Here is a 26,685-nt window from a genome sequence, read left to right on the forward strand (position 1 = left end):
GACACATTTAATATATTAAAGTTTAAAAAAAAAACAATTCTAGCTCCTGGACTTTGTAGTCCATAACTGACACATTCCCAAATTGCAATTTTGAAACAAGTTGCCTGATTATTTCTTCCTTTACACCAGTTTTATGATGATGTGACTCTATTGACTTCACTAAAGTAAAAATGGTGCAACTGTGTGGAAAAACAGGCCCAGTAGAGTGGCTATGTAATGAAAGTTTTCTTTATAGCTTAGGTGAAGCATTTCAAGTAATTAATCTGGAACAAATATTCTTAGCCCTGGTCTACACTGGAGATGGGGTGGGGGAGGGATCAATCCACATTATGCAACTTCAACTATATGAATAACGTAGCTGAAGTCGACATACTTAGATGGACATGTCTAGACTAGGTGTGATAAATTGATCCCCATTGGATCGATTGCTGCCCACCGATCTGGTGGGTAGAATAGACATAACCTTAGATCATACACTCACTGATGAAATTAAGTGCCCGTGGCAGCTCTATGTATTTTGCCGCCCCAAGCACGGCAGTCAGGCAGCCTTTGGTGGCATGCCTGCAGGAGGTCCGTCGGTCCCGCGCCTTCGGCATACCTGCCGAAAGCCCTCACGGCGACCAGCAGGCCGCCCCCCGCGGCTTGCTGCCCCAGGCATGTGCCTGGAGCCACCCTTGTGAAGTGCATACATGTGCATGGAAACAAACAGTTTTAAAAAAAAAAGAAGACAAACAACATAACTTTTTCAGTGTAAACATGGGGAACCAAATTCTGCTCTCAGTCACACCTATGAAACTGGGGACAGAATTTAGGCTTGCGAACTGAATCATGATCTCAGATACATGGGCTTATATTGCTGGATATAGTATAAAAATAGTTACCGATCATCCATGTAAACCAGACGACAGGACGAAGGAACAAAATTGTGTTCTTACTAATGGGGTTTCACTGCTACACCTACAAGCAGAATTTGGCCTGACATACAGTAATACATGCCTGCAAATGTGAAGACAGCTGTAAATTAATATAATTTATAGCCGAATAACCATTTGGGGTCCAAGTCTGCCACCCGCACTCATGAGTAGTTCTGTGCTCAGTCAGTATTCCCCCTGAATTTACTCTGAGTAAGGCACAACACAGTGCAATGATAGCAGAATCAGACACTTGTTTAAAAAAAAAAATTGTTTTTAAATCAGCTGGTCCATTCTCTCCATTTCAAAACCTTCAACATGTGACCTGGCTGTGTTTGCCTGAATTTGCAAGAGAACCTGAAACAATAAATATGAGATCTGACCTACTCGGTTGATTTCAGTGTGTGTTAATTCAGATGTCAATGATACTTCATACCTCAACATTAACAACTGTACTGTTCATCTAAGCATGTAAGAAGGGAGTATTCTATAAGACAAGATTGCATAGCTCTTCCTTACTGACTGCTCATTTTCGTGCTGAAGTTGGGTGTGATTGGTTTAATTTTCTTTCAAGAGTTTGGGAAACTGTCAAGCCTATTAGCAGACACCTTGTTCTTTCTATGTTTTATACTGTACCTCAAGGTCACTTGAAAAGTTACAATGCCTAATTGTGGACCTTAAATTTGATTTGAGGCAGAATGTCTTTGCATCATGCTCAGGTTTTCTCTCTCCTCCAGATCAATGCAAATAGCTCTTTTCTTCTACCTCTTAAGGGTATACAAGCTTAGCTTTCTTATGACATCTCACTCATGATAATATTTTAATAATAACAATATTGTACACTTATAGGGCACTTCCAATCTGAGGATTTCAAGCACTTTACAAACAGTAATGCATTAAACCTCAAAATACTCTTTGGAGACCATATCCATGGCCCATTCCAGGGAGGGGTGGGAGGTCTTGGCCACTTTTAGCCGATTCTGGGGGCTGTTTTAGAAGAGCTGGGGGCGGGGCCAACTGAGTCAGGGGTGTCCCGACAAAAAAGTAACCCGTGGAATGGCGCACCAAGCAGGGCCGGCTCCAGGCACCAGCCGACCAAGCACGTGCTTGGGGCAGCACCTGATAAGGGGCGGCCAATCTTAGGGGTGGCGGGGGGGGGAGGGGGCGCTCAGGGTTTTTCTTTTTTTGGATTCGGTCGGGCGGCGCTGGGGGGTGGGGTGGGTTGTTTTTGTTTTGGCGGCTGGGGGCGCTGGGGGGTGTGTGTCTGGCAGCGTGGTGGGGCGCTCTGTGGGGGGTGGGGTGTTCGGCAGCGCGGCTCGGCGGTGCTCGGCGGGCGGGTTCGGCAGTGGGACTTGGAGGTGGTCGTGTTTGGCGGTGTGGCACTCAGCAGGAGGTGTGTGTGGCGGCGGGCGGGATTTGGCAGCTCGGCGGGTGGGTTCGGCAGCGCGGCTCGGCGGTGGGGGTGTTCAGCGGCATGGCGCTCCACCGGGGTGGCGGTGCAGTGCTGAGGGAGTGTGTTATGGTGGCGCTATGGAGGGTGGCGCTCTTTTTTTTTTTTGCTTGGGGTGGCAAAAAAGTTAGAGCCGGCCCTGGCACCAAGGCCCAGTGCCAGGGTGAAAGGCGGATCAAGGCACAAGCCAATGGGGTGGGGGGGCAGGTGTGCGGCCCCAGTGCAGCCACCGCAGCAGGGTGGAATGTGGAAGTTGTGCCCCACGACACAGCGCGGCGGGGGAGGAGAAGGTCTCGCGTGAGGGGGGAGTAGTAACGTCAGCACCGGCCCCCATTTGCAGCCGGTTCGCGGGTTTGTTTTGCGCGGCTCCGGCCCCACCTCAGGGTGGCGCGCGCGGCTCTGGAAGGGGGCGGGGTCGCTCCCCAGGCTGCTGGGCGGACTCCGCCCCCCGCGCCTGCGCAGTCCCCTCGCGGCCAGGCCGAGCCCGGAAGCGCGCGGGGGGTGAGCGCGCCGCGCGGCCGCGGAGCGGAGCAGGATGCTGAACGTCCCGGCGCAGGCCTTCCCCGCGTCCGGCTCCCAGCAGCGGGCGGCCGCGGGGGGGCGCAGCAAGGTAGGGGCCGGGCAGGCAGGGGGGCTGGCTACGTCTTTCCCGGCGGTGGCGGGGCGCTGCCTGTTCCGGGGCTGCCGTCCGGCTGCGAACCCTGGGCAGTGCCGCCGCAGGCGGGTGTCGCTCGGCTCTCCCCGGGGCCGGTGAAGCACCGCGGGGGCCCCACAGCAGCCGGGCAGGGACCAGCCAAGCGGCGCCGAGACGCTGTGTGCGCTCGAGCTGGGCCCGGAGTAGTGGACAGGCGGGGGCTGTCACCCCGGGGGCTGAGAGGCAGCCTTGTGTTTGGAACCAGCTGCGTCCTCACACCGATACCCTGGGGATCGGGCACGTCTCGCCTGTTCACACGCTTCACTTGCGTATAGTGGGGAAAGCATGCGGAGTGCGGATCAGTTCCTTTCAATGCGAAGAGACAGAGCTGTAGTGCAGGGTTAGTGGCAGGGACTGGCAAGAACAGCTCCAGAATTTCCAAAAGGAAAGTGGCACTTATGGGTGTGCAGCAAGGAAAACCTCTGCTTAATGAAACGTGGTATAATTGGTCTATGCGACTCAGTGCCACATTCCATGAGTATAGCAGGATTTGACATCTTTATATATAATGAAGACAGTCCACAATTACACTGTTGTATTTTTAATAATTTTATAAGGTTAAAGGATCTATCTCCTTGTGTTTCAGGGCCGAAGCTAAGGAGGACACTTGCCCTATGGGCTGACTTTTATAATTGTCCATTTGAAGGTTCTTGCACTTTCCTTTGAAGCATCTGGTACTGGCTACTGTCAGAGATAGAATGCAGGACTAGATAGATTGCCAGTCTGATGCCAAGTCCAGTGTTAACCATAACCTATATGTATTATTTCCTGTTAATTTTCTTTATTAAATCTAAACTTACATGTAGTATTTATCAATGTATATGCTATAAAATTATCTTCTGGAATTTCCTGACTTAATTTTTTTACTTTAATGTTGCGTTAATGCTTTTTTTCTTGTTTAATTTTATGTAGTTGACAAGTATTGGTGGAACCGTTGTGCTGGGTGCTGTACAAACATTCAAGAACATGCATTCACTGTCCTTAGGAGCTTATGCTTGCTTGTTGCATTTTTGTTTCAAGTTTGTTACACTCTAATAATAGCAAAGTGGTAGGAAGGACATGGGTGGCAGCGATAAGATCAGATTGCTACATAGGTATCTGCACAGCCTTATGGTTCCAGATAATCTGTATGTCTCTTTAGAGAAAGAGGACAGTTACCAGTTCCTTGTTAGACTTTCTAGGTTATCTCAGTATTTATAAAGCATAGCTCTTCCGCTGATGTTAACTTCACATTTTGCAGTTCAAACTCTACATGAGGATGTTTATATCCAATAAAGCTCTTCTGTTTAGGTTCCTAAATAAGTTGGGCCTGGCTTTCAAAAGCCCTGGGGACAGTTGGCTCCTGTTGGCTTCAATAGGAGCAGGATGTGTTCAGTGTTTTTAAAATAAGGCTCAATTTATTTAGGAGTCTAACTTATAGGCATCTGCTGTGTGAAAATTTTGACCATGTCAAATTTAAATTCTGATTCTCTATGCAATATTCTCCAGTCCTCTCTTTTTCTTCATCTTCTCTTCTGTACATTCACTGGCTTTTTCACTTCTTTTGCCATATATAAGGCTTGAAAATTTGATCATTGGTTTAAACCTGCTAGGCACAGATTAGTATTAAAGGTGTTAAAGATCAATGCCCAGGTGAGATGCCATCCTCACCTCCAACTTTTGGGAAAGGGAAGGTCCTGCTAGGATGGTATCCCTGGATCTTGCTTGGGGATTTTGGTTTTCTTTTTGGTCAGTCAATGACCGGTAAACTTGGAGATGTGTTTTCTTTGGGTGCTTGAATAGAGGAGGAATAGGTGTATCTATCTCTTCTTGAGCCTCATAGCTGCTATGCAGTTTGGTGGAGATTCCTCTATCTGATGTGAAGGGTGTGTTTGTAATACTCTCTCTCCCTAAATTGTATTCTTGACTCCCTTCTTTCTGTGAATAGCTCTATTTCTTTTGCTATTCATAGACTTCCCAGCCAGCAGCAGAATGATACTGGTGTGACTCTTCACTACTGCAGTGAAGATTTGGTGTCTGCAGTCCAGTTTGTTGTGGACAAATATCCTCCCTGTGGGTGCTAATGTGGGCAAGGAGAGAGTGGAGAATGTCACTTGCCTCAAGTGAGTAGGTAGCTGTCCTAAGTAGTTTTGCTTTGGTCCAGGGGGTTCCCAATAGCAGTAGAGAAAACAAACAAGAGTGTCATCACTCTATCCATACCCTCTTTGTAAAACAAAACAAAGTAGTCTTTTGAATGTGCACTTTTCCAATAAAAGGTATTACCTCACCCACTTCGTCTCACACTTTTCCTTTAGCATTTTACAATGTTAGCATATATTTTACTTTTTAGGTCCCTTTAAAACCAGGTAGAAGTCTTATGGACTGGATTCGACTAACTAAGAGTGGAAAAGACTTAACTGGATTGAAAGGACGATTAATTGAAGTGACTGAAGAAGAGCTTGCTAAACACAGTAAAAAAGATGATTGCTGGATATGTATAAGAGGTGGGTTATTCACACAAAAAATGCATATAGACAGTGTGTGTGTCATTTCTTCTCATTCATAAGTTGGTAGTTTGGGCATGTTTTACAACTTAGGCCAAATCCACTTTGGACATAAGTGGATATAGCTCTGTTTAAGTTAAAAGTTAAATTGTTTAAGCCAGGAGTGAAATCTGATTTTTAGTGCACAAATTACAGGGATACCCATTTACCTTATCCCTCTTCTGCCCACTAACCTCCAAATCCATTCTAGATTTTTCCTCAACAGAAGACATTTAAAAGGGGCCTCCAAAACTAGAACTGCAGTCATGGTAAATTCTCATGTTGTCAACTGTGACTTGCAAATTGTGAACCCTGGAAGTTGCTTCTTATAGAGCTAATGCATGTTGTGTAGCTGAGCTTCTTGGAGAAGGTGTGCAGCTTGAACAGTAGTATCAGAGTGCTTTGTGCTTATGAAACTATAAAGCCTCCCTGGCTCTTGACAGCGTGTGGTCAGATATTCCCTTGCTATAACATTGTGATGAGTTGGATCACAGAAACCCCCTTCGGGACTGCCACCTGGTGTGCCGAGACTACCTCTGAGCCTGTTTTCCCTGGCACCTTCAGACTTCAGAACCTTTGAGCCAGACATGCTAGCCTGTACAGACACAGACCCAGGTCTGAACCACGTCCCCCAAAAACTGCAGGCTTAACTGAAAACAGCTTAAGAAATGTTCCTGTCTCTGACACTCAGGTACCCAGCTCCCAATGGGGTTCAAACCCCAAATAAATCCATTTTACCCTGTATAAAGCTTATACAGGATAAACTCATAAATTGTTCGCCCTCTATAACACTGATAAAGAGATATGCACAGCTGTTTGCCCCCACCCCCGGTATTAATACATACTCTGGGTTAATTAATAAGTAAAAATGATTTTATTAAATACAAAAAGTAGAATTTAAGTTGTTCCAAGTAATAACAGGCAGAACAAAGTGAATTACCAAGCAAAATAAAATAAAACATGCAAATCTAATCCTAATACAGTAAGAAAATTATTACAGATCAAATCTCACCCTCACAGATGTTCCAATAAGCTTCTTTTACAGACTAGCCTCCTTCTACTCTGAGTCCAGCAATCACTCACACCCCTGCAGTTACTGTCCTTTGTTCCAGTTTCTTTCAGGTATCCATTGGGGGTGGAGAGGCTCGCTCTTGAGCCAGCTGAAGACCAAATGGAGGGGTCGCCCAGGGGCTTAAATAGACTCTCTCTTGTGGGTGGAGACCCCCTCCTCTCTCCTATGAAGAATCCAGCTGCAAGCTGGAGTTTTGGAGTCACATGGGCAAGTCACATGTCCATGCATGACTCAGAACTTTACAGGTGGCAGCCATTGTTCACATGCTACCTTGAACGTCCCAAGCAGACTTCTTATGTGGATTGGAGTCTTCCAGGGTTCCATTGTCCGTTAAGTGTTTCTTAATTGGCACTTGCAAATTCCTTTAAGAAGCTGATCAAATGCCTTACTAAGGCTACTTAAAATCAAACAGGTACACAGCCAATATTCATAACTTCGAATACAAAAATGATACATGCATACAAATAGGATTAATATATTCAATAGATCATAACCTTTACAGAGATGTTACATGGCATATGTAGCATAAAACATATTCCAGTTATGTCATATATACATTCATAAGCATATTTCCATAAAGCATTATGGGGTGCAACGTCACACCCTCCTCCTGAACTTACTGCCGGAGACTTGGACACTGCCCGTGGCGGAGGCAGTATACTTAAAATTCCTGTTTGTCTCTGGTCACACTCCCTTTCAGTACCTTTAAACCGTATGATGTCATTCATAGGTGTTCTAGCAAGGTTTGGGGTTCCTGGTGCCTGGGTGCCTGAAAAGAGGTTGGGGTGTAGTATTGCTAACAGAATGCAAACAGCAGTATCTGTTAAAGTGTAGATGTCTTGGCATTTAGCCAACAGTGCCGTGAGGTGGTGTGCTTCAGTTTCCCCTTCCACACAGCTGCGTGGGCCTGTTATACTCTTGCTGCTGTGCCAAGCTTCCAGCTCGTTTACAGGTATAAGCTGAAAAGTTGTCACCATCCCTAGCATGTACAAAAGTTTTTTCCATAAATCAGGTACGTCCCACATCTTTAAAGCGTTTACCACTAGTATTAACTCCTTTGTTTTGACCCATAGATGAAGTAGTAAAAGACACAAGATTAACAGCAAATTTACGGCGGACAAGCTTTGTTCACACAATTTAGCTTGTTTAGTGTCTATTACATTTTCCAATTCCTTTGTGTACCATGATCGGTGCCCTGATGCAGATTCTTCTGCCTCTTTGGAGAAGGCTTTTGATTTAGGCATGTGTTTGAGGCTTTGGCAAGGAATGGGTGTACTGCAACCATGCCTGCCCTCAGCCCCTCCCTCTGGAATTTCTTTGGGTTGGACCTCACCCCCTTGTGGAGCTTCCCAAGAGCGGAGTGCTTCTTCCCCCAGCCTTGAAGAGACAGTGTTATTTTTTACAAGAATGGCAGGAATAACGTTCTTTAATGGAGTGCTTTGGATCGGTAAGATCCCATCGGAGACCCCACTCTTTGCCCCTAACAGGTCAGCTGGATGGACTCCCCCTCCAGGAGATCTGACCCCCAGTCTTCCCTTAAAACCTGATCCACAGGAGAGGGGTCTGACATTTTAAATGCAGATTTTTCACCCTCCTCCTGGGAAAGAGCCTCCCTACAAAAGGTGGGCAGACTCTCCTGTCCCCCTTCACCTTCTGTCTGGACTTCCCTTTCTGGGCTCCCCCCTGGGTCAGTATAACTCCAAAAGGGAAGGTGACCCAGCTGTGGGCTCACAGCTACCAGCTATGACAGACCCTTCACTGGCCAGCAAAATCCCCCCCTTTCCCTCAGGTTGGGCTTCCTGCTACAGAGTCCCTGAGGTCTGTTCCCACCACAGTGGTTACCAGGACCCCAACTTCCACCTTCAGGATACATGTCCCTATGCACTCCATGGCAGGCCCTGTCCCCTGCTGATCTGCAACTTCCTGGCAGTCAGCAGCTGGGATACCCTCCTGGTTACAAGGTGGAATTCTCCCCTCCCCTAGGCAGATGATTATGGGACAGGAGCTGGCTTTGTCCAGCCCCTCCTGTAGGGACTTGCCTTGAGCCCCGGGGATACAGGAACTGGTTACAGCCATTCCTGCCCCCAAAGCTGCATCCTTCATTGCTACAGAAGAATTTAAGAGACACCTTCCTATTCCCCCAGCAGTCCATGTGGCCTCATCTCCTTCCCCTCCCATCCCCCCCGGGCTTTTAGCACAAGATTCCTTCTCACTGCTAACCAACCCTGGTACAGATTCTGCCACATCAGAGAAATCATTCCCCAGTAGAAACAGTGCAAAATTGTGTGCCACTGTTGCAACCGTCAGCTCAGCCTGCAAATAACCGGTTTTCATGTGCACCTTACCTAAAGGTGTAAGGATTTTGTAACCTCCCACCAGTTCTGCCATTTCCCCTGGCAACAAATCCTTCTCTTGGATCAGGTCCCTCCTGGCCACAGAAATCTCTGCACCCGTGTCCCTTAAACCAACAAGCATTTTCCCATTAAGTTTAACAGCATGCATATGCTCACTGCTCGGTTGTGTAGAAGCAACCTATACAAATCCTGTGTGGAAAGAGGCAGCAGCCTGACTCTGAGAAGCAGCAGCTTCATGTGTTACCTGCTGCCTGCTCCCACTCAGCAAGGGACAATGTCTCTTGAGAGGATCTGTATTTGAACAGCTTTGATGTCTTAGCAGGGAGTGACTGGAAACTTTAAATTTGTTAGGGAACCTAGGTCCTGATTTTCAGAGGTGATCTGGAGTAATAGATGGGAAGGACCTCTAGAAATCAGGCCCTAGGTTGAAAGTTTGCTTATATGGTGGTCTGCTGAAGCTCTACGTAGATTTGAAAGTTACAAGGGTTTAAACAGTGTTCTGTACATGCAAACTAGTGTTTATTGAATAAAGTTCATTGGCTCTGAGCATGTGTGTGAATGTAAAAGGTGTATTGGAAATGTTTTGGAGGATCCCTTGCCTCACTGAGTGCATGTCATACAGGACTGAGCATTTTATTGTTAAGCAAGTAGCTGCACATACATGAATTTTCTTTTGTTTTTGTAATTTTTCCTAATAAAAAACCCTAGTAAACGCCATACATAAAACCTCCATTAAAAAACATTAAGATTGTGAATTGAAGCACTCACAAGTCTGGGTATGGCAAAGTTATGTCTGCATGTATTATAATAGCTTTAATTACATGGTCACATGTAACTTATTTTCTTCAACATTCCTGCTTTATTGTTTGCACAGGTTGAATGGTGAATGGGGGTAGTATTTTGTAGTTAAATAAGACTGTAGTTAAATAAGGTTGCGAGGTTATTACATGGGCAGGATGTCATGTTGCTGAGGGCGTGAAGAAGGTCAGTTTGTTTCGTTCTTTTAAAGCTTAGAAAAGTTAAATTCTGTGTAAAGGCGTCTTCCAGGCATTCTTCTGAGCTAGGCATATTTTTGGCACAGAACAGATTTAGTCACTTTTAAATCAATATTCTAAAACAGTCATTTGTTGTATCTTGATTTTAAACTTTAGGCCTTAATCCTGCCAAGACTTGAGCAGTTGACTAACTTTAAACATGAGAGTAGACCCATTGATTTCAATTGGACAACTCATAGAATCATAGATTATAGGACTGGAAGGGACCTCGAGAGGTCATCGAGTCCAGTCCCCTGCCCGCATGGCAGGACCAAATACTGTCTAGACCATCCCTGATAGACATTTATCTAACCTACTCTTAAATATCTCCAGAGACGGAGATTCCACAACCTCCCTAGGCAATTTGTTCCAGTGTTTAACCACCCTGACAGTTAGGAACTTTTTCCTAATGTCCAACCTAGACCTCCCTTGCTGCAGTTTAAACCCATTGTTTCTGGTTCTATCCTTAGAGGCTAAGGTGAACAAGTTCTCTCCCTCCTCCTCATGACACCCTTTTAGATACCTGAAAACTGCTATCATGTCCCCTCTCAGTCTTCTCTTCTCCAAACTAAACAAACCCAGTTCTTTCAGCCTTCCTTCATAGGTCATGTTCTCAAGACCTTTAATCATTCTTGTTGCTCTTCTTTGGACCCTTTCCAATTTCTCCACATCTTTTTTAAAATGCGGCGCCCAGAACTGGACACAATACTCCAGCTGAGGCCTAACCAGAGCAGAGTAGAGCGGAAGAATGACTTCTCGTGTCTTGCTCACAACACACCTGCTAATGCATCCCAGAATAATATTTGCTTTTTTTGCAACAGCATCACACTGTTGACTCATATTTAGCTTGTGGTCCACTATAACCCCTAGATCCCTTTCTGCCGTACTCCTTCCTAGACAGTCTTTTCCCATTCTGTATGTGTGAAATTGATTTTTCCTTCCTAAGTGGAGCACTTTGCATTTGTCTTTGTTAAACTTCATCCTGTTTAACTCAGACCATTTCTCCAATTTGTCCAGATCATTTTGAATTATGACCCTGTCCTCCAAAGGAGTTGCAATCCCTCCCAGTTTGGTATCATCCGCAAACTTAATAAGCGTACTTTCTATGCCAATATCTAAGTCGTTGATGAAGATATTGAACAGAGCCGGTCCCAAAACAGACCCCTGCGGAACCCCACTCGTTACGCCTTTCCAGCAGGATTGGGAACCATTAATAACAACTCTCTGAGTACGGTTATCCAGCCAGTTATGCACCCACCTTATAGTAGCCCCATCTAATTTGTATTTGCCTAGTTTATCGATAAGAATATCATGCGAGACCTTATCAAATGCCTTACTAAAGTCTAGGTATACCACATCCACCGCTTCACCCTTATCCACAAGGCTCGTTATTCTATCAAAGAAAGCTATCAGATTGGTTTGACATGATTTGTTCGTCACAAATCCATGCTGGCTGTTCCCTATCACCTTACCACCTTCCAAGTGTTTGCAGATGATTTCCTTAATTACTTGCTCGTGCTTAAGTCTTCGCAGGACTGGGATTTTAGGCTGCCTGATATTACTCCATTTAATTAAACAAAATAGCTGTTGTATGACACGTAGCGATATGGAATTTTCCAGTCTGCTTAATTTTAAAATGTTTCTCCTTGTTCATTATTGTATTACTGAGGATTGAAGTATAGTGCAGTAGTATTTCATAATATTCTTTACGCCAAGATCTCTCTGCTGTTTCCCATGACTGAAGAACATTGAAATACTTTAAAATTAAAATTTGTTTTCTCCAAATAAGTTAAAATACACATTTTTAATTAGGGAATTCTTTGCTATGATTTATACCTCCATTCTTTGATGCAGGACTTGTGTATAACGTCACTCCATATATGGAGTATCACCCTGGTGGTGACGATGAGCTTATGCGAGCGGCAGGAACAGATGGCACAGATCTCTTTGATCAGGTAAGAATACTGGAAGTAAATGACACTCATTTTGTTAAAAGGTGTTCTGAAAATTGCACATTTTCTGAGTTTCTTAGGGCATTCGATGCATGGAGAGGGGAAAAAAGTTATTAAAACATGTTCAGGACTTGGGTTCCAATATAGTAAAGCCTGACCATTCTTCCATTTTCACTTTGGTGTTTTAGACTATAGAGTTGGAGTAGTTCTCATGGCTAAAGCTCCGAAGAACCACTGAAAATTAAAAATCCTTAGTTTCTCAAATCCTTTTATAGCAGGAAACTTGCTATTGATCTTGTTTATAGATCTGACTAATTATCCTCTACAGTGTTCCCACTTTTTTCACTGCATTTAACTTCTTGTCCTTGATTTCAAAGCCCTACATATCTCCTCTAGACTTCTATCATGTTACGCCCCATTTCCTCTTCTACACCCACAGTGTTGGTCTTGATGCACTGTTTGTCCAGTTGTCCGACAATGGTTTCATGCCTTTTTTTGTACTACTCCTTATCATGGAAACTGTCCCAATTCCGGTCTGATAAATCACTGCCTTTTCTTCATTCATATGACTCCTTAAGATTAACTGCTTCTCTGATGGCCACAAGAATGTAATTCAGCCATGATCATATACATGTACCTAAACTGCATGATCTTATTGTTGTATATCTTCTACTTCTTCACCATCCCCTTTCCTGTTCTTTGTTACTCTTACACATCACCTCTAAACTAGTTTTAGCTCTCTGGGGCGGGGGCAGTATTTCCTATTTGTCCTTCAAAATACCTAGCAAACTGACTTGAGTCATGTAAACATAATAAAAATTTACAGTAAATAACTATTCAAAGAATCCAGGAGTAACTTTAAAGACTGCTGAATCCAAATATTTGCAAATCATGAAATATAGTGTACAAATTACAGTATCTCCCATTTTCTGAGGGTCCGGGAAAGAAAGATGACCAGTTGACTTCCAGTACAAAAGACAATGAAGCAAAATAAACATGTAAAAAAATCAAACTCTGATTAATAAAAGGTCCTTAGATATGTACTAATACCTTTGTGGCCCTGATGCTCCTGCCTGTGTTGATTAATGTAGCACGGGGGTGGGCAAACATTTTGACCCGGGGGCCCCATCTGAGTATGGAAATTATATGGCGGCACATGAATGCTTGCGAAATTGGGGTTGGGGAGCAGGAGGGGGTGAGGTCTCCAACTGGGGGTGCAGGCTCTGGGGTGGGGCCAGGAATGAGGAGTTCAAGGTGTTTGAGGGGGCTCCGGGCTGGGGGTTGGGGTACGTGGGGAGGTGAGGGCTCTGGCTTGGGGTGCAGGCTCTGGGGTGGCGTGGGATGAGGGGTTTGGGGTGCAGGAGGGGGCTCTGGGCTGGGACTGAGGGGTTCGAAGGGCAGGAGGGGGCTCCGGGCTGGGGCAGGGGGTTGGGGCGTGGGAGGAGATCAGGGGTGCAGGCTCTGGGAGACGTTTACCTCAAGCAGCTCTGGGAAGCAGCGGCATGTCCCCCCTCCAGCTCCTATGCGGAGGTGCGGCCAGGTTCCCAGCCAATGGGAGTTGCGGGGGTGGCGCTTGGGGCAAGGGCAGTGTGCGGAGCCCCCTGGCTGCTCCTACACATAGGAGCTGGAGAGGGGACATGCCGCTGCTTCTGGGAGCTGTGCAGAGCCATGGCACGTGTGGAGCGAGACAAGCAGGAGCTCGAGTGCTGGATTGAAACGTCTGATGGGCTGGATGTGGCCCATGGGCTGTAGTTTGGCCAACCCTGATGTAGCATCTCAAAATTTAACAAGTGTGTTTGAGTCAACAAAATAAAAACTGACCTTCATTTTCTCACCGTATAGTCTCTCACCTGCAGTCAGAATTATAAATATTCTTAAATATATGAAAACTAATTTTTTTCCTCCATGCAGGTTCATCGTTGGGTCAATTATGAATCCATGTTGAAGGAATGCCTTGTTGGAAGAATGGCACTCAAACCTGTTGCTGCTACTACAGGTACATTTTATAAAATGGAATATTTTGGAATCAAATACATTAGAAATTAGATTATTTGAAAGTCTTGGGACACCTGAAACCCTTGGGTTGTTTGAGAGTTGGCCCTCTGAAGTGAGGGAGAAGATTTAGATACCCATATCAGACTTTCCCAAAGCCATCTGTCTATTGATGGAGCTATATTATAAACATAGGCTTATATACATAGTATCCCTCTGTTTAGCTCCAGTTTGTCAGTCACTGGGAAGCAGCCAGTTCAGACAGGTCATCTTCTCTTTTTATCACAAGATGCTACTTTTAATTTCCCCACATCCTGTGCCAGCTCTGCTGAGGTACTCCCTTTGCATAACCTAGAGCAGTTTGTAAAGTCTCAACTCATTTTCATGTGGTATTTCCATTAGATAATGTTTAAAGCCCAAGATGTCAGTTATGGGCTCACACTTCCTAAAATATACTTTTAATTTTATTAAGCAGTTTGAATAAGCTAACTACTTAGGTGGTAGTGTGTTTCCCTACCTGTGCTTTTTGGCGTTAGTTCAAGCTTTGAGGCTTGTTTGGTCTTTATATGGAAAAACATATTGGAACTATTACTATTTGTTCTGCTTAAAAAATGCTTGCTTACAGAAATCCAAAACTGATCATTACTGCTTTGGATCACTTGATGAGATAAATAAATTGTCTAAAAAAGTGCTGGTGTGGATTCCCAGAGGTTTCAAAGTCTGTTATATTCCTTTTGCCTTCTAGTAATGATCAAGTGGCTAGTAATAGCTTCCCCCCTTCCCCCCCCCGCAAAAAAAATAATGCTGAACAGCAGGTACTGTTTTTGAGTAGTAAATATGAGAAAAGTAGTATGGAAACAATGACAGAATTAATATGTAAAACTGATTTTTTTTTTGTGACTTTTGTTTTTAAGTGGCATTTAATTTACACTTTAAGCAATGAATCTCTCACTTCTATCTTCTAGTATGGAATGCTAACAGGCATTGTAATCAGGATGTGATTAGTCCTTTCTAGACCTTACTTAAGTTACCTCTCTAGGGCCATATTGTTTAATTGACTGTGTGCTTTATATCTACACTTACGGAGGAGAAAGCAGGAGACTGTGTTTCAGTATTGTATGCAGCTAATTCCACTGTAAAATTTTGTACTTAAATGCTGGAATTTATGAATGAACTGAACCAAACAAAACAAAACCAACTTCCAAGCTAATGCAGTTGAGCTGTGACAGATGAGTTGCTGCCACTTACATTAATAACCTTTTCAGAAGTACATTGGCATAATTAAAAATAAACCAAACTCAGTGGTATCTATTGAATCGATTACAATCTAAACTTCCCTGCAGTGGGTGGGATGCAGTGTTACACAGCTGTGGCCACTCATTTGTTTGCTCCAGTGCCATTTCTTTCCTGTGTGTGTTTGGCTTTTCTTCTTGCTTACTCCACCATGGCATGCTGAAAGCTTGTCCTTTTTAGCAATATCTACAACATAGGACTTCACTTTGCAGTGGGCCAGCAGTATGAAAATGAATAATTTATATATTTATTTATTTGAAAGAATAAAATGTTAAATATTTTACTTTAAAATGGATCAAGGTGTATTTGCTGAATGTTTATCACTACAAGTAAGTAGCATTAACCGGTCTGCTTTCCACAATCTGCTGCTGTTTATAATCATATAATATTAGGGTCTCTGATAAATACCCTTCAGTCAAGGCTATGTTTGACATTTGAAATATGACAATATTCTCTTTTTTAAAAGTGAATATAAAATAAAAGCTTTTTGGAAGGAGCAATTTCCTTCGGGGGGAAAATAATTTAATGCAGAATTCCATAACAAAAGGTTTTTTTGCTGTTCTCATCAATTAATAAGTTAGCAAGAATATCTTAGGCCTTAAAGTGTCTGAAAGTTAATATATGGTTAGAAAATTGTCTTGCCAAAAACCTTTTCATTGTGAAGTTGGTGATATTTTTCTAGTCTGTTTAGAGTTCAGTTGTGATCACAGTTTGATGAGTAATGAAAGTACTGCTAGCCCTTGGCAGCAAAGGGCAAATATTAAAATCTCTCCTGGTTTTATCCAAGTTTTCTAGATAGTGATAAAATAGACATCTATTGTGTGTATTACACAGTTCTGAAGGGGTGTTGGAGTATTCGCAGATGGGATAAAATTAAAATTATGAACAAATACAGGCTAATGGATTGCAGTTATTCAGTAAAATTACTTGTTGAATTTTCATGAATAATTCTTGCTGTGTAGCTTGTTTGTGAGCAATTCATGACAAACTTGAAATCTGATCTGCTTGATCACCTAAATCACATGGTCTGATTTTGTTCCCTGACAGAACATCTCTTAGAATCAGCTTTCTATTAGAAATGCTCTTGGACAGGGAAATTAAATTTGCTGTCCATGAATAGTGTAAACTTTAAAATTTGCTGTTTCCACAGATAAATTTGTCATTAAACATGTTTGCTAAAATATTGCTGGAAAGCAAGAACACAGGGTGGAGAGTTAACTAATTTTAAAATGTGAACTAATATTAGCAGAACACGTTTGCAGTATTTATCTAGCTCTTGAAATTGCTACATTAGCACTAATTTATTAAATTATACTGTAGAATTGGTAAATTCCTTCAGTACTTCTCTCTCCCCCATCTTTAATAAAAAAAAAAAAAAAAAAAAAAAAAAGGAAGTAGTACCTATTTGTAGCATATACCCTGATTCTACATAGCAATACATGTGGTATATGAAGTGATTGTAGAAGAAAATATAGTGTGGCATAGGATCTTCAGATGACATTGTGTGCTGTTTTGATCAGTTTCCTTTTGATGGTGAGAAATGGGTGACAGAGGGTGGAGGGTGAATGCTCAGACAATGGCTGAACTAATTTGAAATAATAAAATACAACAAATATATCAAGTATAAAAGACTTTGGAAAATCTTGAGTTCATCTGAAATGTTTTAGAGCAATAATGGAGAATGCTCCTAGAAGACAAATTGACAGTTTTAGAAACAGAAACATGAATTACAAACAGGAGTATACTTGTTTTAAAATTGATCAGTCTATCTGACATATTTTCTCAAAGAAGCTAACAAATGATCTGATTAAGCCAACTGTATTACCTGAGGTGGTTAGCTACAGTCATCATCAATAGTCAGTATTACATTTTTCTGAAAAACCAACTAATGATGCTACATAGGCTCTTTGGGGATAGTTTTAATACGTTAAATATTGAATATATTAAAAATGGGACTAACAAATACACATGCCAGTCATCAGCTGACCTCTTTTTATGTTGTATCTCCTTCCCCACTCCCTTTTCAGTTATTTTTCTTTAGATTGTGAACTCTTCAAGACAGACTATCTTACTATATGATTTTACAGTGCCTAACATTCCTTAACTATTACAATATAGGTAACAGCACTCTTATCCTTGAATCAGTACTGGAATTCTAGGACCAAATTTGTTTTCCAAATGTAAACATCACACTTTCCCCAGATGACTACATATACTGTTTTTTATGAAAGATGGTCTGTCTGTGTCATGATTTAGCAAGTATTTGACCAGAACCTACCTGGACCATTTTGTTTTGTATCCTTCACTTGTAAAGCCATTACATTTTTAATATGTCTCTGTAGATGTCATATAGTGAAAATGTAAATGAATAGGGAAAACAGTTGTCTAAGGTTAGCTCAAGTAATGTTTTTAGTGAGAAAAGCATTTTTCTACTTGTGCTCAACAGTAAAATGCTTGTTTTGAAGGTTGTGATGTTGGAATCCTACATTTCATCCTTAAAAAGATTTAGAATAAGGACTGTAAATTTGATTGTTTAATACAAATACGTGTCTTTATTATAGGCAGCACTATCAGCCTACACTTAACTTGCTAGACACTTCCCATTATAAGATAGTGTTTTCAGTTATCTATAACTTTGTCAAACTTTAACAGTTTGGGCTAAAACTTTCAACGCTAGGTGTTTGCCTCACGCTTACATTTTTGAAAGTTTCAGCAAAAATCACGTAGTTGTTTCTGAGAATTAGAGAAAAAATACATCGTCTTGCACATGATAAAAATTCTTACAACTATTTTGTTGTGAAGCTCTAGTGCCGCCATCCTTTGGATCAAGGACTTGAAATTGGGCAGTGGAGTCACTTTTGTGGCAGGGAGGTGCCTTGTGCTTTTTTCATGGAAAAACTGCATGTTTGTCCAAGTTAAAGCCTCAAAAAAAATTTGATTCCACACATGCTTAGTAGAGCCTTGTTAGTTTGGCAGCGAAATTCTCTGAAGATTCCATCTGCGCTAAATATGCTCCATCCCAGGACTTTCCCTGTAATTGCCTGTGCAACCATAATTCAGCCCCCTTGTGTATATGCATTATGATAAAGTCTTTAAATACACAATCACATTTTTTTTCCATGGGATCTCTGCCTCATTAGTACATTGGCAACCATAATTCTGACATTTTCTAACTTTTGAGGGATTGACTGAAACCTTAATTTTCTTCTAAACGTAGTGTTTTGCATGCAATATATAAAATAGCTAAAGGACTGAACATTTCGTTTTGGCTGTTTTATTTCTTGATCTTTGAGAAATGTTATTCTGGTTAATCTGTTTGAATATTGTGTTGTAATTTGATTCTTGATTCTTATTTAGTTTTCTATGACCAAAGCTTTTTTAGTCTAACATAATTGAGTACTGTGTCTTAACCGTAGTAGCTGTCTAGTATTTTGGTCATTGTTGGCTTTCTTGCGTACTTGCAGAGACTTGCTGCGCTCTACCTGAAGAGAAGAAACTCTTAAATGGTAAGTTTTCAGATGGTAAGAATTTGAAACTTAAACTAAAGAATATCCAAAGAAGTTAATAGGAGAAGCAAACATCTAGGTCAGGGGTTCTCAAATTGGCGGTCGTGACCCTTCAGGGGGTCACAAGATGGTTACATGGGAATCGTGAGCTGTCAGCTCCGTGGGGCTGACAACTCCTAACCCCCATTAAATTAACATCCCCATTTTTAATTTATAAGGGGGGTCACACTCAGAGGCTTGCGGTGTGAAAGGGATCACCAATGCAGAAAGTTTGAAAACCACAGCTAGCTGGTGAACTCTGCATTATACATTTCAATCTATGGTGTTGCTGCAGTAGAGACTGTTGGACAACTCTGAGAATTATAGTTCACAAAATCTTAGGTAGGATTTGTGGATTTAGCACTGAAAGATGTTTCACCCTAGAGAAGTTTGCTTTTGGGTTCTAAAATTCTGAGTACAGCTATAAAATACAGTCTTAAATTGAGATGATATCAAAGATGAGTTCATCTGCTCTTGCCTGCTTTGCTGCTTTAATGATGCTCTGTCCTCTTGTTTCCATTTGTCTTATAAAGTGCCTTACAATATTCCAAAATAGTTCAGAGTGATGAGTTTGGTAGGGCAATGACTCTGTAGGCAAATGGAACAGTCAGTATGCATTCTGCAGTAATTAGTTTATTCACAGCCTTTGGAACCTGTTTTATTGAGACACAATGTTGGCTGGAACATAAGGTTTATCAACAACTCTTGTTAGAAAGTGCTGTGGGACTTTTAAGTTGGAAGTGGAAAAAGGGAGTAACCCCAGTTTTAGATATCATGTGAAAAATATCCCGCTTAATAGTTCATCAGCCTTCCTGTCCCATTTTGTTCATTGGAGTGTCAGGTTTGGGTACAGCTATAGTGATCCAAATTCTCTTCTGCCAACTGTGAATTGTTGCTTGTTAAAATCATACCAGACATCTCAAATGACTTCATTAAGGGGTTCAACTTCACTAATACACTACATATATTGCAGTACCCTGATACATGTGGAAAAGTAGCTTACACCATGAATGGGCCCATTGAAGACAATTATATTACATTACAATACTTGTGGAGTAAAGTACTAGTCAGTATTAGCAAATGTGGTGCAGTGGGGTTTGATAGAAGTGAATGGATAATTTAGAGCATATGAAGTGCAGAGTTGTCAAGGAAAATTCCATTTTTACAAATAAGTCTCAACTGTAAGATATTTAACTCTTTTGGATAAAAACTGTGTTCCATAAACATAATTAGAAAGGTCAAGATTAACATGGTAATGATTTTTTTGTTTGTTTAGATCATCTTCAAAGTTCTGTTCTTGCTGTAGCTTCATTTGTAATCCAGACAAATTAATTTTTGTGTTATATGCATGGAGTTACAGAACCCACAAATATCATACCAGAATTGTTATCTTGTTTGCTGGAGTATATATAATCCTCACAATGCTATAATTTCTAAACTAAATAGGAAATGCTTCTAACTTTAATAACTAGAGTCTGATTTCCCTTCCATCTCCAATTTATAGGTTGTTAGATACAGAGTTTTTAATAATATGGTATCAGTGTTTCCATGAGGGCTTCAGTTGGGGAGCAAGTCTCAGATTTAGTGGGTGGTGGTTCTTCTTTTGGAGGAATATTATTTTTTAGCCCCAGTCTTCTGTGGCAGCTGCTGTATCACCTGTGATATATACACTGTTCAGGAGCAAATGCATAATGGTTTGCATTTATTTCGCACATGGTGTTCCCTCCTCAGTTAGTCATAGGTTTGTAAGGCCAGAAGAGACTGTTATGATCTAGTAGTTTGATCTCCTGCATGACATACACAACTTAATTTCACCCAGCAACTTCTGCATCAAGCCCAAAATATCTGGTTGAACTAGAGAACTTGTTAGATGATATTTGGTTTAAATGGGAAAATGAATACATTCCCTAGTTACTTATCCCTGTCTGGTATGCATAACCATCTCTGGTTCACATGGTTTGTTGTTTAATGCATCTGAAACTGATTTTGAAATTTAAAAATGGGCAGTTCTATCTGGAAAGGAAGCATGATAGATCAGAGCATGTTCTGTTCAAGGTAATCTTTGTTCTTATCATGAAAGTGTGTAAGAAAGTACTGGCTATACATCAAGCTAATTTTAGGAAAACATCACGTTGGTTGCTCAGGGGAGTGGCCTTGGCTGGCATAAAATCCTTGCTCTTGTTTTGATAATAACCAGCCATCCACAGCAATAACCATTCCTTCCCAACTCTATTGTTACCCTTCTGCCTAGTCTGTTCCACTAGAAATCCTGCCCTCCACTTGGTGTCATGGACCACATAACATTTCAGGCTGTTCATTTTTCGCCGTGCCCACAATGACGCAGTTCAGCTTCTTTTTAGCATCAGTGTTTAGGAAGGAGAATTGAAATCACTTTAACCGATGTTCTCATTTCAGATTGTTGCCTGAATATTATTCTCTCTGTCAGAGATCAGTATTGTTGCTCTCCAAGAAAACGGAATAGTGATTGTTCTCACTATTAGTTTCTCAGACTTTGGTCAAGGTCACTGTGATTAAAAAGTAAAAAAACACTACAATGAAAGCTGGTTATAAAAGCAGCTAGCTGAATACTACAAAGATCTCTAGCAAGATGCTTAGTGTAAAGCAAGGTTTAAAATGCCTGGAAGTCTCTGCTTGGCTTCCTGATGTTAAAGCTGAATTAGTGTATGACATTAAGTTACATACCTGAAAGTCACTCTTCTTTTATTTTATTTTATTTTATTTTATTTTTGGAACTCTGTAAACAAACATGTCTAAGTCTTGTTTGGGTAAGTTATCTGGGGCTAGCATTCTAATGCTTTGAAAATTAAATAAAGTAAAATATAAGAGATAGTTAAGAACAGGCTTATACATATAGCTACAATTACATTCCACTGGTTTCACAGAGCACATGCCAATTCCAGTGTAACTTGGGAAGCTCATACACCAAAGTTTTTTGTGGTGTACTTGTTGCATTGAACTCGGATGTGAAGTGGAAGTTAGTTTTTGGGGGGCTTGGGACTCATTTCTCAGGGGGCAATGGCTAAAAAGCTTGTGACTTCCTGATTACTAATGGAAATGCAAACACCAGGTATCAAGGAGATATAGCTATTGCATGCATTTAATTTTAAAACTTTCTGGATTTCATTCCTCCTAGGAATAGATGTTAACACTCTTGGATGGGTGACAATCAATGCAAATGTGTTAATAAATTCTGTTGTTTTTTTTTTTTTTTTTTTTTGTAGGCATACTTCCTAAAAATAAAGTATTGGATACGTCTTCCAAAGATTTAACTCCAAGGTATTGATCTATATTTTTATAGTACACTTTTTATACACATTTTGTTAAATAGTGTATACTGTTAGCAAATACAGAATGTATGCTAATCCATAAAGCTCAAAGTGCTTTATGTAGGTGTGTGTGTGTCATTATCACATCTTACAGATAGGGAAACTCATGCTCAGTTAACTAAAATGTTTTGCTCGAGGTCCCACAATGAGTCTGTAGAAATGAGGGAGAATAAAATGTATATTTAGTGACTTTGCACTGGCTGCTGCCCTATGCTGCCTCCTACATAAATATAAAGTTAGTTCTTGATTCAGGATTCCTCCCTAATAGTGTTTTTCTATAGTGCAATAAATATTACTTACTTCAAATGTAGAAAATTCAACAGTATCCAGTATTTATTTTGTATGGAATTTTCTGATATTACATTTTTTTTAAAGGACAATGGGTAAGTGTAATATACACTTTGAACTATACCCACCAGTGTATGATGCTTTGGAGGTTCCCAGTGTAGCAGTACTGATGCAGTTCTGTGGCACAAGGGACGATTGGCTCCATATAGACTAGTGTAGAATGGGAACAGAATACAATGGAATATACATGAAGTGGCCAATGGGACTCTGATTACATTGATCTAATTGCTAAAAGCCCAAGGAACAGTGACTGCAGGGGGCTGTTTGCATGTCCTGTGCACTGTCTGCCAGTCGGGGTTGATTCCATTCCCACAACCACTTCATTTTTCCCCTTTTCCTAATCTACCTCAGGATTTGTGCAATAAGTTGTGAATCCTATCGTTTGGTATGGGGACTGAGGTAAATAGGGAAGAGAGGACAATTCAGACAGACTACAAAAAGAACTAATCTACTTGCAAACATTCTCATTTGCAGTAAGTTTCAGGGTTTTGCTTTCTTGTCCGTTAGTGTAAAAGATGAGTATGATAATGTAAGATTTAAACTCAAATTCTTGTCGGAACTTAAATACTGTATATCTAATAGTTAGACATATTGTATATCTAATACTGAGACATCCATCTTAGAAAGGAAACAGGATCCATGGAAATGAAAATAGGGGTGAGAGTAGTAATATTTATTCCACATGGCCAAAAGAGTCCTCTTAAATGATTTCTATTCATCCAAAGAATGAACTGCTCACTTTACTCAAATGTCTGTAATCAGTAACCAGTTTCTTTAAACCAGTCATGTGCAATTGTATACACATTCATACAGTTAGTACAAAGTTTATGCGCATTCTTGCCTAATCGTACTTTCTAATAATATGATTAACTATTGTATGCTAACTAGTGATGGATAACTAGAGTTCCTGTTTTTTAATGTTGAATAACCTTTCTTAAAATAATCAGTTTGACTTCTCGTCAGGATATAAAAATATATATTTGGTATATTATTTCACAGAAAGGTCAGCTTGGAAATTCTTGCCATTTAAATATTTTTTGTTTGCTCACAAGAATAATTCCTTTTTTTCTTAATATTTTACAGCTATGATTGGTTCCAAACAGATTATTTGGTCACTGTTGTCATATATACTAAACAAAAGGTAAATGCATTTTATCAAAAGAAAAGAAATCATGAAATCTTACTGTGAATGTCGCCAGTTATGTTCTATGAGTTCTTCAGAATTGTTCTTATGTTCAAAAAGTATTTGAAATAATTTCCTTTTCTATATAAGGGCATGAATTCAGAAATGGTGATAGTTGACCATCAAGATGGTAGACTGAGAGTAGACAGCATTCTGAGGGATTATTCATATCTCTTGCATATTGGTAAGTGCTTTAGTTTTGCTTTGAAAAACATTTAACGTTGAATTCGATCATTAGTTTAATTTTGCTCCTTCTCTCTCTGCCCCCAATCTAGTAGTTAGTGCATTTGTGTATTTTTGTATCTTATGCTTCTACATTTCCCATCATCATCGTTATGTTCCTATTACGCCTCTGGCGTTTAGGGCAGTGACAAAGCTCCTCCTTTCCTGTCTGTTTCTGGCAAATCTTTCAATGGTTCCCCAGCTGTGCCCCAGGTTTTTCAGCTTGGCTTCCACCAGGGTGGATTTGATTTAAATCAAATTGATTTAAATCACTAGTCAGGAAGACTCGATTTAATCATGGATTTCTACCATAAAAGTGCATTTTTGTTGGTTGTTATAACCTTAATACATATTCTTCACAACTCACAGATGTAGGTTTCATTTTTAGAAGGTAAACACTATATATTTTTAAACAGTGATTTTTTTTTTGGAAAACTTGTCAGATTAGTTTTACAGCTATATGAGAAAATGAATGATTGTTCGGTTATTTCATTTACCAAAGGTAATTGAAGCAGATATTTATGAAGTCATTGGGAGGTGAACTATCTCCAATTCAACAGGTTAATCATTAATATATTGAGGATTTTCTTGCCTTTCTGAATTAGGAGGAGAACATCACCAGACAAACATTTAAATTGTTTTATTTAACTAAAACAACAATGTTATGTATTTTGGATTTTTTTCCTTCAACAGCAAACATATAACGTTTTAACAAAAGAAGTATATGAATTTTTGAAATCAGGTTTGTTTTTGTTAAAGTTGTTTTTAACTAAAATAGTTAAATATTAAAAAAAAAAAATCGGCTATGTCAGCCAGGTCAACATGAGAAACTTAAAATATTGGCTTCTGCAGCTAACGCCGTCATCGTCTTCACTTTCATTTTCCTCTTTGTTCATAATCTGGAAAAGAGAAACAAGTTTTCTTTTTCAGGTCCCAAACAATTTCTCAATTTGGAATGAATTAGTCCAAAGGAAGAACATATTCTTTCTACACCGTCAGAAGAAGCTACTGCTGTTAAAAATGAGATTATCGCTTCAATCTTCTCGGAATCCAAGTGCTTAAGTGACTTCCACCAGTTCACTGATGTGACTTTCTTTAAAACATCATCAGCAAACATATATTTCTTGAATGGTTCGCCCTTAGCTCTGAAGTTTATTATAGTTGCAATTATGGAGGGATGATTGCTGGATGTCCATGTCATAGCCAACTCCTCTTCTTCAGCAGTTAAGGTTTGACCCTGGGACCGAGTATTGAGAATATTTGCAAGAAAATGAGCTGGAGATAGTGCTTGTCCCATTTGTTTTTTTTAATGCTTGTAATTTAACTCTGTCATTGCATATTTCTCTTTTTAAGATCTCACTCAGTTCCTTCCAAATTTCAACAGCATCAGCAATAAAACAGCTATTTCCCTGCATTTTGTTCAAGGCTACAGAAATAGGCTTCAGGATACTCAGCATGTGTTCAACATTTCTCTTAAGCTCAATGTTGATAACTTTGGCTGTGTCAGTGCCATCTATTTTTTCTCAATTTTGTTCACAAACTGTCATTAGATTAGGCCAGTTCTTGATATAGTGCTCAAAACAGTCCACTACTGAGTTCCATCGCACGTCTGGTGGGAGAGTTAGCTTGGTTCCTCCCACTTTTTTCAGAGCAACTGCTGCAAAGTGGTTGTTACGGAAGTATTTTGCAATTTCAACATCATTAGCCTTTATTTCTGGAACACTGAAGTCTTTGGCTAGGAGGTGCATCAAATGAGCACTGCAACCGTATGTTATTAGCTTGGGACTCTCTTCACACTCTCCTACATTTCTTCTCATCTTGGATACATTTGAAGCATTGTCTGTGACCGAACTTCGTACTAGACATTTGAATTTTTTTTCACAGTTTGTTATAGCTTTTACTGCTACTTCTTGTCAGTACTACTGTGTGTGCATTTCTTGATGTATCAATTGTTTCTGTAAGGAAGACATTCCCTTCTTATGTTGTCTCACAAGCCATATACAACAGGATTATTGTGGACATTGCTCCACCCATCAAGACTCAGGTTAACAATTTCACCCTCTAGACCAGGGGTTGGCAATCTTTCAGAAGTGGTGTGCCGAGTCTTCATTTATTCCTCTAATTTAGTTTCATGTGCCAGTAATACATTTTAATGTTTTTAGAAAGTCTCTTTCTATAAGTCTATAATATATAACTAAACTATTGTTGCATCTAAAGTAAATAAGGTTTTTAAAATGTTTAAGAAGCTTCATTTAAAATTAAATTAAAATGCAGAGCCCCCCGGACACAGGCAGTGTGAATGCCACTGAAAATCAGCTCGCGCGCCGCCTTTGGCACATGTGTCATAGGTTGCCTACCCCTGCTCTAGATCTTTTGCACACTGCTCAGTTTCTCTTTTACACTTTTATCCAGCAATTTTCCTGCGACATCTGCTCTGTTGGGTGGACTGTATCCTGGTCTTAATGACTATACCATGTTAATGAACTGTAGGTTCTCAGTCATACCGAAAGGAGCATTTGTTGCATAAACAAACCAGGCAATTTTTTCATCAATTACCTCTTTTTGTAATCTGCTGGTTCTTATCACAAACTTATCTGTGGTTGTTTCTGGATGACGGAGATTTTTTTCTTTTTCTTTTTGCTACAGGTGATATACTGTGGTTATGTGTCACACATGATGTCACTGAAACACTATCATTGGCAGATAACTCTGAAACTATAGAAAATGATGCTGATCTTGAAGGTGGATAGTCTTCAGAATCCTGTA

At 40.7% G+C, this 26,685-nt stretch overlaps 1 protein-coding gene across 12 annotated transcripts in view; it reads left to right on the forward strand.

Annotated features, from left to right (window-relative positions):
• The first annotated feature begins 2,800 nt into the window (after positions 1-2,800).
• Positions 2,801-26,685, forward strand: part of LOC101942797 (melanocortin-2 receptor accessory protein 2-like) — a 177,193-nt gene continuing 153,308 nt past the window's right edge. For 3 of the 12 annotated variants that reach the window (XM_065588174.1, XM_065588173.1, XM_065588170.1), the window contains exons 1-8: positions 2,831-2,971; positions 5,007-5,157; positions 5,385-5,538; positions 11,892-11,992; positions 13,901-13,985; positions 22,062-22,116; positions 23,598-23,655; positions 23,788-23,881. In XM_065588174.1, the coding sequence (XP_065444246.1) occupies positions 5,412-5,538; positions 11,892-11,992; positions 13,901-13,985; positions 22,062-22,116; positions 23,598-23,655; positions 23,788-23,881 (520 nt within the window). In that variant the 5' untranslated portion in view covers positions 2,831-2,971; positions 5,007-5,157; positions 5,385-5,411. Of the gene's footprint in view, positions 2,972-5,006; positions 5,158-5,384; positions 5,539-11,891; positions 11,993-13,900; positions 13,986-18,738; positions 18,781-22,061; positions 22,117-23,597; positions 23,656-23,787; positions 23,882-26,685 lie in introns of all 12 variants that reach the window. The other 9 variants (XM_065588169.1, XM_065588177.1, XM_065588171.1 and 6 more) reach the window with 8 other exon arrangements.

This window comes from Chrysemys picta, chromosome 3, assembly GCF_011386835.1.
Source record: "Chrysemys picta bellii isolate R12L10 chromosome 3, ASM1138683v2, whole genome shotgun sequence".
NCBI lineage: Eukaryota > Metazoa > Chordata > Testudines > Emydidae > Chrysemys > Chrysemys picta.